This window comes from Stylophora pistillata, chromosome 5, assembly GCF_964205215.1.
Source record: "Stylophora pistillata chromosome 5, jaStyPist1.2, whole genome shotgun sequence".
NCBI classification, from domain to species: Eukaryota; Metazoa; Cnidaria; class Anthozoa; order Scleractinia; family Pocilloporidae; genus Stylophora; species Stylophora pistillata.
Window position 1 is genome coordinate 7,905,728 of NC_142523.1, and position 9,986 is coordinate 7,915,713.

Sequence of the window (9,986 nt, forward strand, 5' to 3'; positions counted from 1 at the left end):
TTCGTGTTGTTTTCGTCCTTCGCGTACTCCTCATGCGATCGAAACGATGTACAAATATGACCGTAGGATGTGTTTCGAGAACTAAAATCAAAGTACTAAAAAGTGAAACGATAGCGGAACAATAAATTCCTTTTTCGATGATTTAACATACGCGTGGGTATTTTGCGAGTTGCATTGGCTCCGAGCCCTGAAGGGGAGTGGAAAATTGCTAGAAATTACCAAAATTTCCGTTCGTATTATATGTTAAACCATCGAAGAAAATTTATCATATATGAATGTATATTTACGCTACAACATTCTTTTATGTGCATAGTTTTATTCTCATAAAACTTGGCTTTAGTGTCGGTCCAGTCCAAAACTTGTCTAGTCGAGCCCAGTCCGAAGTTCAGATTGAAGTCCCATCCACTCCTTACCTTCCAGCAAAACCTGATATCCTCACATCGGATGACTGAGGTGTCGTCTAACGCGACACTGAGTAGTAGATCACATTCCGGAATGGAAATCATAACGAATGCTCTAACTATGTTGAGGGCAAGAGGTTCTAGAAGAATGAAGTCATGTGAGGACCAGGGTTCCCTTCTAAACGTACGCCAACCGGATGAACCTGTCCTGATCATGTGCGAACCCTAAATAAGGAGTCATAGGACGTGCTTGAGTGGTTGAAGGAAATGGAAGTATCACGAGCGAAGTTCTTTATGGTAGTCTTTCTATCTTCCATTGATGTCATTATCCCAGGATCTGTTCTGATCAGTAGGCTTATTTCGCAACCTAAAGACCAACAAACTTGGAAAAAGGTGAATGACTCGTTTGTCGTTCCGTCGTCGGCATGTTACCAAGGGAGAATTGGAACTGGTAGTAATTACTGCAACGAGTCTTGCACAAAAGATGACTCAAAAGAACAGTATTCGTGTGACTGTCCTTGGAAATCTGCCACTGTAACTTATGTGAATAATACATGGATATGTCTAGAGAATAAGATGGTGCGAAAGAAACTCGGTGAGTATGTTAAAAATAGAAGTATATGAATCGATGTTTCGCAACCCGAATGACAACGGAAATACTTGAAGCTGATAGACGACTCCTTTCAGTTATTTATTCTTCGCGATTAAACATTTTACGAGACGTTGATCGTGGTGGTACTCCCTACTCGAGTTTCTGGTGTACGAAACATTTTATTGTGCAATTTTTTTTTTTTTGCTTTTTTCTTTTTTTCTGATTTGAGACCCTCAAACATGTAGAATTTCGATATTCGCGATAATACTTGAGGCGTGGAAACGGAAGTTTCCAAATTGTAACGATCGGGTCGTAATAATGTGCTTGTGAAGGTTTACTCTCCATTCTAAGTGAAAACACTTATCGATTTTAAAGAAAAGCGACCGTAAATACATCGAGCAACATTTGGAGCTGAAAAATATTTTCATATTCAACAGATGTATGAAACTGCAAAGGATGTGACCTTTAACCTTTCGAATTATTTCTTTAAAGAGCGACTTGAATTGGATTTATCGCAAAGTCATGCAATTTAATGCATGTCACGGTATGTTTAGTCGTTTTACAGAATGTAAAACCTCCCTTGAAAACTCATCTAAGACACAGAATAGTGATTTGCTAGGGCATTAAAACATAAAAAAAAAAAATAAAAAAATCACACCAAAAAGAAAGACGGAGGAAATTTAAAAGGATGAAGAATGACGAACTTAACCAAATCGGGTTAAACTTGCCTTGCACGAGCCGTTATATGTAGCTCTTTCAGCCTTTTTCCTCTCAACAGCTATATTCTCCATACCGTATACCAAACATTTCTCATAATTATGTTTTAAGAATGCGGTATTGAATCAAACTTTGTACATATATCCCCTCATTTTTCTTTCTTCTTATTCCAAAAGAAAATTGTTATCAGTGAGTTATCCTTTCGTGGTCACTCATGGGAGTAAATTAAAGTAATCTCCGGCTTGTTTTACCAAAACCATCAAAAGCGAAGTTAAGTGCATCCCCATCCTGCATGCATCCCGTTAATATATGGATTTGTAGCTGAGCATTCTGAGTGGGAATCCAGTTATTTCAGCTGGCTTAAAGTATCTGCGTAGTGATCCCATTGTATTCAAACACTTACCCAATGAGTTGCATGAACGTGTAGTTAACGTTAATTTCTTCTGATTTGCTACTACGAACAGGATGTGCAATCAACAACCTATTTCATCATGAAAGAGAGTGGCATGGTTTATACACACTGAGCACTCAGCCGAGTTGGGGAAGAAAAACAACATTGTACAACGAGGAGGCCTCCTGTGTTTTAAACACTAGTTCTTCGTGGGTTATTGGATGTCATGGGGAAAAGACTCCTGTTGACAATCTTACTAATAGAACAAAGAAAATATTCTTCCTTGGATGGAGTAACAAGAGTAATGCATACTATATAAAGGTTATAACAATTTTTTCAGTCAACTTTCCTTGACCATAACCTTGGATTCTTCTTCTTCTTCTTCTTCTTCTTCTTCTTCTTCTTCTTCTTCTTCTTCTCCTCCTCCTTCTTCTTCTTCTTCCTCCTACTCTTCTTCTTCTTCTCCTCCTTCTTCTTCTTCTTCTTCTTCTTCTTCTTCTTCTTCTTTTTCTCCTTCCTCTTCTTCTTCTTCTTCTTCTTCTTCTTCTTCTTCTTCTTCTTCTTCTACCACTACTTAGTTTTAGTTTTAGTTTATTAGACTCGCCGACAGGCAGGGACATCACGACAGCTTGCGCAATTACTGCGGGCCCAGTAAACCCACCCATCCTACCTCAGTGGAGGACATCCAGCACACAGTAATCTCGTGCGTGGGAAATTAACGTCTCCTACCCCTAACCCTGCAGAAGACGGGACCTCCATTTATTCGTCCCTATCCTTCCTTTACTTCTTCTTCGTCGTCGTCTACTTCTTTTTCTTCTCCTCCTTCTTCTTCTGCTTCTTCTTCTTCTCTCTCGTCTTCTTCTTTTTCTTTTTCTTCGTCTTCATCTTCTCCTTCTTGTTCTTGTTCTTCTTCTCCCTCTGCTCTTTCTTGTTCTACTTCTTGTTCTTCTTCCTTTTCTTCTTCTTCTTCTTCTTCTTCTTCTTCCTTCTTTTCTTCTTCCTTCTCTTGTTCTTCTTCTTCTTCAGGAGAAATCTTTCTGATCTGGAAGTTTTCCAGTTAAGAGAGGACCTACTCTTGTTTTCGTCCTCAAATCATTTAAGGCCGTGCTCTCAGTTACCAGTTACAATGTAAACGTTAGTATCACACCCACCATTTAGGTTTTGAAAGTCAATTGGTGTTTGTTATCTTTAGCTGGTTATTATGACTGATTAACAGAACTGTATAATTTGAATAAAAAATGCCACGGTTTTAGTCTATTGCGTCTCCACGAAAAGAACCGATTTACTTTGTTCATTGCATACGATGACAGGATTAATATGACTCTTGGATTTGTGCTAACCACGAATAGCCGATAATTTCTACACTTTTTCAGATTATTTTGGGGAAGGCCAATCAGATTTCCCGATACAAAAAACTACCCAGTACTCAATGTGTCACTCTCTTCATAGTTTTACGAAATTTATTCTGTTACATGTACTTTAGATTCGGTTCCGTTTTCTAACCAACAGGTGGTTGATCCAATCGCCATTTTTCGGGGAAGAATAATAAATCTGGGAGTAAGCTGCTCCCAACCTCCTGCTGACATCAAAGAAGGCTGTCTACTCTTCAAACTGGAAGGAAACATCACCTGTAAGCTCATGTTTGATATACTTTCATGGACATTGCAAAATAACACTTTCCTAACTGCGTAAGGCCATCCGCTCATGTTGATTGTTTTTACTACGGCTGTTCCCCGAATAAAACACTTCCAGACAGATCGCTTGGTACGATGGTACGTTTATCTCAAAGCTTCCACGCTGGCTAGTGATTTACTAGGTGAATAACAATATACATCTTCCAAAAAACCAGACTCGTTGCAACAATTTTCTATAGTTTTTTTTTTTTTTTTCATTTCTTCAATTGGTTTGGGACGAATCAAAGCCTATGCCACACATTCTGTTCTGTATGCAGCTCGTGTTAGCCGAAGTCATCCTTCCTGCAAGAACATGGGTCTGGCGAACATAGACGTAAACTGAACGTTTCTCAATCTCTTTGTTTTGCAGGTCCCGTTAAATATTCAATGGGGTCAACGCTTAGTCCTGCAACATCATCCTTGGAGCTTACATCACCTTCTGCGGTGGGATTTCATTAGATATATTGTAAATAGGAGCCACAGCAAATATTTGTTACCGTGCGTCTTTTCAGTGGTAAATCCCAAATGACGTCGAAATGTGGTCAAAAACGAAAAACGCTGTGTGTCACTGATTTTCTTTCCACATTTCGGCGTCTTCTGTAATCCATTACTGCACAGACCAAAGACTTCTTAGTTTACAGTATTTGAGATTACAAACAAATTGTAGGTTGATACGAGGAGACAACGTGAGCACGTTCGGTAGAGCTGCCTCCCACCTCGAGGAAACTGGCTTTAAGATAACTATCAATAGAGAAATCCTTTGCGAAAACAATGCCAGTTATCTTCATAGGCATAATCGTCCTCCCTTTGCTTGATGACAGTTCGAATGCTTCCTGCTTAGTAAGAGGACCATGTTCAGTCCAAGTTGAAAGCAAATGGGAATGTCTGATCGAAATGGTGTCCACTCGAAAGCTTCACTTTTTTCCTGTAGCTGAAATGCCTTTATTTCGCAAATAACTAAAACGATATTGATCCGTTTTAACTGTTTATCTCGACAGACGAAGGTGACTGAAGAGACGATTTACCCAACACAGGTCTGAGTATCTCATCATACGCACTTGAAAGTATATGTTTACGATGTTTATGATGCAACTGAGGTTGTTAAATAAAGCTCGAAAACGAGTTAAAATCTTCTAATCTCTGCTCAGTTTGAAATACCTTTATTTCGCAGATAACTAATTAAAAAGATATTGATCCGTTTTAACTGTTTATCTCGACAGAGTAAGGTTACTAATGAGACTATTTACCCAACACAGGTATGAGTATCTCATCATACGCACTTGAAAGCAAATGTATATAGGATATTAAAGATGCAGCTGAGGTTGGCAAATAAAGTTTGGAAAAGAGTTAAAATATTCTAATCTCTGCTCAGTTTGTAGCGTAGATTAATATGTTTGCATCGTAAAGCAGTGTTTGGAAATTAGATAATTAAATCTGTCAGAATGTCTTCGTAACCTTTGGAATTGACGATGTTCCAAACATATTTGGTCCCTAGCATTTGGTTCCATGTGTTATTCCAACTTGATTGCCGCTTTACGATCCTTCCCGCTCATTTTCACGCAGATATCCTCTCGAGCTACCCCAGGAAAAAAGAAGAAAAGCAACGATGTTGACTCCTCTTCAATAAATGTTGGCATCATTGCCGGAGTGATTGTTGCCGTCATAATTTTGTCGTTGCTGATTACTGCTCTAATCATCTATCGACGTCGAAGATCCAGGTGATGATTGCCAAGTTAGAATTTGTCTGCATCTTAGGTTATGTGTAATTGTGTATTATGTTAGTACTTAAGGTGGATTATACATACTTGATTAAATTTAGCGTATCCAATTTATGAAATCTCTCTTAAGCTTTAAGTAGTGGTGGACACATTTTGAATCACGAAATTCAGAGCATCCCTGACGACTTGTGCACGGCCACAGTTTATCACAGGAGAAACCGTCGTTGGGTTGTTGTATTGGCAGAAGTGAGAAGTACTATTTTGTTGGCGCGCTATCCACGCTTTTTTTCCTTCAACCAGACGATAGAATAATGCTAGGACAACACCAATTCGTGTGATGTTTCGTGTAACGTTTCTGCTGCCGAGTTGTTTTATCTATCTAAGATCTAAAAAGCTTAATCCGCTCGCTCAATCATTTTGGGCATTCCCAAGAACCTGGAATTATACTAAGACGCTGAACAACCCATCGATCAATAATTTCCATTACATTTCTGTTCGGCACTTTGTAAAATACCCGTTGCCTTCTACGAGAACTTGTTTACTGATCGCCCTTATGAAACAGAGTTAAACTCTGAAATTTAATGAAAGTGCTCAAGATCCTATGATGATCTCTTGATATCAGGAAACCCCGACAGATTCCAAGGCCACTGGTTTTAACCCCTGGAATGTTTGGCGTCCAAAATCTATTGCATACTGTTTAATAATAGAACTCGTCTATTTGTAAACCCTATGTTTTGCTCATCGCTTTTCCGTTCGCTAAGACTTGCAATATAGATTTCTAAACTACCACTTTCCACCGAATCTTTGATTCTGTGATTGATTTTAATGACAAGTACTGTTTTTTTTGTTCACAGAAACGCTAGCTACACGATTACCGATGGTCAAGTAGGCAATGAGGTAGAAAACAAATTACATTGTCAATAGCGGAAATGATGAGTTTTATCTTGCTTAGTGAGAGAAAAGACCGGATCCTCCCTATAAACTTCAATCGTCCTTAGTCCTAATAAGCACTGAGGTATGGTTTTGAAAGCCCGAAAATCTTATAGTCAATTGTTTTTTTTCTTGTTGATCAGTCATAACAAAGTTGCTGGAATGCTTTTGTACTTTGTATACAGTCAGGTTAAAGAGAACTGTCGCTGAAACTACTCATTCAGGATTATCTCCCTTGATCAATATATTCTCCGGGTATTAATGTACTGCCGTTTTGGGATGTTACAAGGGAGTCAATAGACATAGTCGCATGGCGATGATGATTATTCAGCGACCCGGTTTCCATTGTAATAATATTTATTTTTACTCGTGGAATACCGTATGGCTCGAGTCCAGAAATTACTCGAGTGTGATAACGTTTGGAATAAGTCCTAAATGAACCTAAATGAAGGTTTCTCTCAGCTATATGCTCTCTCTCCACCATAACCATATCGGTTGGCTCTCTGTTTACTGGCCGAGTCTTACAGTAACAAATGCTCACTTCATTTTGCTAGAACACCACCACGTGCAACTCAAGGACAAACCAAGCGTTTCAGCTGGAAGAAAGAAGTCGTTACGTCTTGAACGGTAGGACATATTTTGTCTTTTATTGAGGTAGCTGTGATGTGCTGTAGGCAAAGGAAACACTTCAGATTCAGTAAATTAAGAACTTTGGCGACTTTGAAGAGCTACTGTTAAGAATATTTTCCAACATGTTACTTAGAACCTATAGAGAAGAGTCAACCCTCAGCTCCAAATTACAACGTAGTGTTTGCAATTTTTCTCGTTAGATTCCTGTTATCGATGATAAAAAGAGGGGTCCCCTACCGCAAGGAAATTCTGAAACTTTAACTTCAGACAACCCTTTGTACTTCGCCGTGGAAGACCTAACAGAAATTCAAGAACCCGTTGGCAATGCTCCAAATCAATCGGAACCAGTGTACAACGAAGTAGATGAAAATAGTGCAATAGAAGCAGACAGGGCTTCGTGGTATGGGTCCGTGCCCGTTGGAGATACATTTTACAGCACTTTGGAGGGACCCTATCAATACGACGCTTCTCCTTCTCCTCCTACAGATGGCCATGTTTACAATGTCCTTGAAAGGTCCAGCCAAGGTTTTATAGAGGGAGGAGGAGATGTTTACTCTCAATTGACTGCCAAAGACCCTGTGTATAATGTCTTAGAGGGTCCAGATCCATGTGACGATAATGAAGGCCCACTGTATTCTAACAGCATAGAGGTTCGATACTCTAACAGTCCTACAAACGCCCCAATATATGCGGTGGCCAATGAGAAAGGATAAAAAGCCCTCGAACAGCAACTCGGGTGGAGGGCAGCCACAGGCCCAAAGATGAGTAAACAAATTAAAGGATACAAATTAAAGGATTTCACGAATGGGGACAAAGATTCGTACAAAATTAAAGTTCCTCTTGGCCTCGTATAACAGACGATTGCGACTGTGTGTTTTTCTTCCACACCCTGAATCTTAGATCTCTTCCTACAAAAATTTTGTCTGTTTGAAGAAAAAACGAAAGAGGTGTTTCAGTGGCTTTGATAGCCTTTTTCTACTTTACACAAAGGGTATATGATATTTTATGAAGAGAGGTATACATTTGTTCAGGATGTTTAAATGAAATGTTAAATTTTGCCGTATAAGAACAAATTGTGCTATGTTGGAATAAATTTTTCTTGCACCAACAAGGTGAAATTTGTAGACTTTCGAAACTGAATATAATATTGCTCACATGTTAATCAACAAGTTCTGAAATTTCTATAAGGTCGTCGTAGTAGCAAGTATGATAAATATTGTAAGAAATAGACAACATTTTTGAGAACGTGAGTAATTATATAGCATACAAGTAGATGAAAATGTACTTAATGATAAATCTAAATTCAAACTACTTGACAAAGATCCCACTTAATTAAGAGAAGGCAGACTTAAGCGTTTCATTAGTTTACTTGAGAAAAAGCATTCTATTGATAATGATACCTATACTAAGATTTTTCCTAAGGGTTCACAAGCAGCAAAATTTTATGGCCTTCCCAAATTACATAGGAAACGTGAAATTCACAATCAACCACCTCTTAGACCTATTGTATCTTCTATTGGAGCTTATAATTATAATTTAGCCAAGTATTTAAGTTCTATTCTTGCTCCACTTTTACCTAGTAAGTATTCGGTCAGATTCATTCTCTTTTGTTGAAGAGCTCAGGAGTTTCGATCTCAACAAAAACTTTCTCATTTCCTTTGATGTTGAAAGTCTTATTACCAATATTCCGTTAAATGAAACTATGGATATTGCTGTTGATCTTATTTTCAAGCATAACCCTAAATTTTCGATCAAAAAATCCGACCTTAAGAAACTGTTTTTATTTGCTACAGCTGAGACTCATTTTCCGTTTTAATGGAAATTTTTATGATCAAGTTGATGGGGTTGCGATGGGTTCTCCGTTAGCACCCATCCTGGCTAATCTTTTCCTTGGTTTCCACTAGGAAACATGGCTAAATAATTCTAACCATTCGACTCGCCTTCTACTTTATAGGCGTTATGTTGACGACACCTTTTGTGTCTTCCTCAATAGACATAACATAACATAATCTTTATTTCTTAAGATAAAATCACATATCCTAAGTTACAACATAAACTCATAAGGGAAACTATTACATGTCATATTTAAAAATTATCCTATCACTAAAAACTTTCTTAAACCTTTCAGTGTGGACTCTTGGGACAGAGACTGACGTATTTCTAAGATTGTACCTCATGTTCTTTTCCTTAGGTAAAAAGTGGAAAAACGGGCATTCGGGGTCATTCGATCTTTTTTAGTAGAGTGCCTTGTCCGCCTTCTCTAGCAAATCCCTGATATCTACATTCTTGGACATAAACTTCCTTTTCAAACACCGGTCCAAAAAATTCTGTATTATAGAAAGGTCGGAGTCTGAGGCTCCATAAACCGGCCGGGCAAAAACAGAATTTGGTAAAGCTATAGCATTAAAAAGATGATCTACTTTCTTCTGGGACATTCCTTCCTTACGTAAAGATCCTAATATGAATAATGACTTGTTCGCCTTAATTACCTTCGCGCGCACGTGACTACTGTATTTACAATTTTGTTGGAAAGTAATACCTAATATGGATAACTCTGCACACTGCGGTATATCCTTAACTGGCGCGATGTCCTGATTGAAACCTTTCTTACGGAAAATAATCTCCTTGCATTTTGTTGGATTGCATGTCATGCGATTGCGGCTGGACCAGCTAAGAAACTGATCCGCCAAGTGCATTGTCCGTTAAGTGGGTTAAGTATCGTATTATCGGGTGATCAAAACCACACGTTAACAACAAATGTCCCCGAGGGTAATTTAAAAATCACATACAGCAGCTCGTAAAGCTTTGATCTGTAAACATCGATGATGTTCAAGTTACTCCTCGCGTATATTGCAATCCCTCCCCTACTTCTTTTATCCAGTCCGGACCAGTTTCTATCCCGTCTGAATATAGAATAGCCAGGAATGTTGACGA

The 9,986-nt window shown here is 38.6% G+C and overlaps 1 protein-coding gene across 1 annotated transcript; it reads left to right on the forward strand.

Annotated features, from left to right (window-relative positions):
* The first annotated feature begins 469 nt into the window (after positions 1-469).
* Positions 470-9,179, forward strand: LOC111340987 (uncharacterized). The gene is made up of 9 exons (XM_088762271.1): positions 470-996; positions 2,175-2,422; positions 3,611-3,731; positions 4,145-4,218; positions 4,773-4,808; positions 5,338-5,492; positions 6,347-6,389; positions 6,977-7,063; positions 7,253-9,179. Exons 1-9 carry the CDS (start codon positions 669-671, stop codon positions 7,763-7,765), a joined length of 1,605 nt encoding a protein of 534 aa, XP_088618397.1. The 5' UTR covers positions 470-668; the 3' UTR covers positions 7,766-9,179.
* The last annotated feature ends 807 nt before the right edge of the window (positions 9,180-9,986 follow it).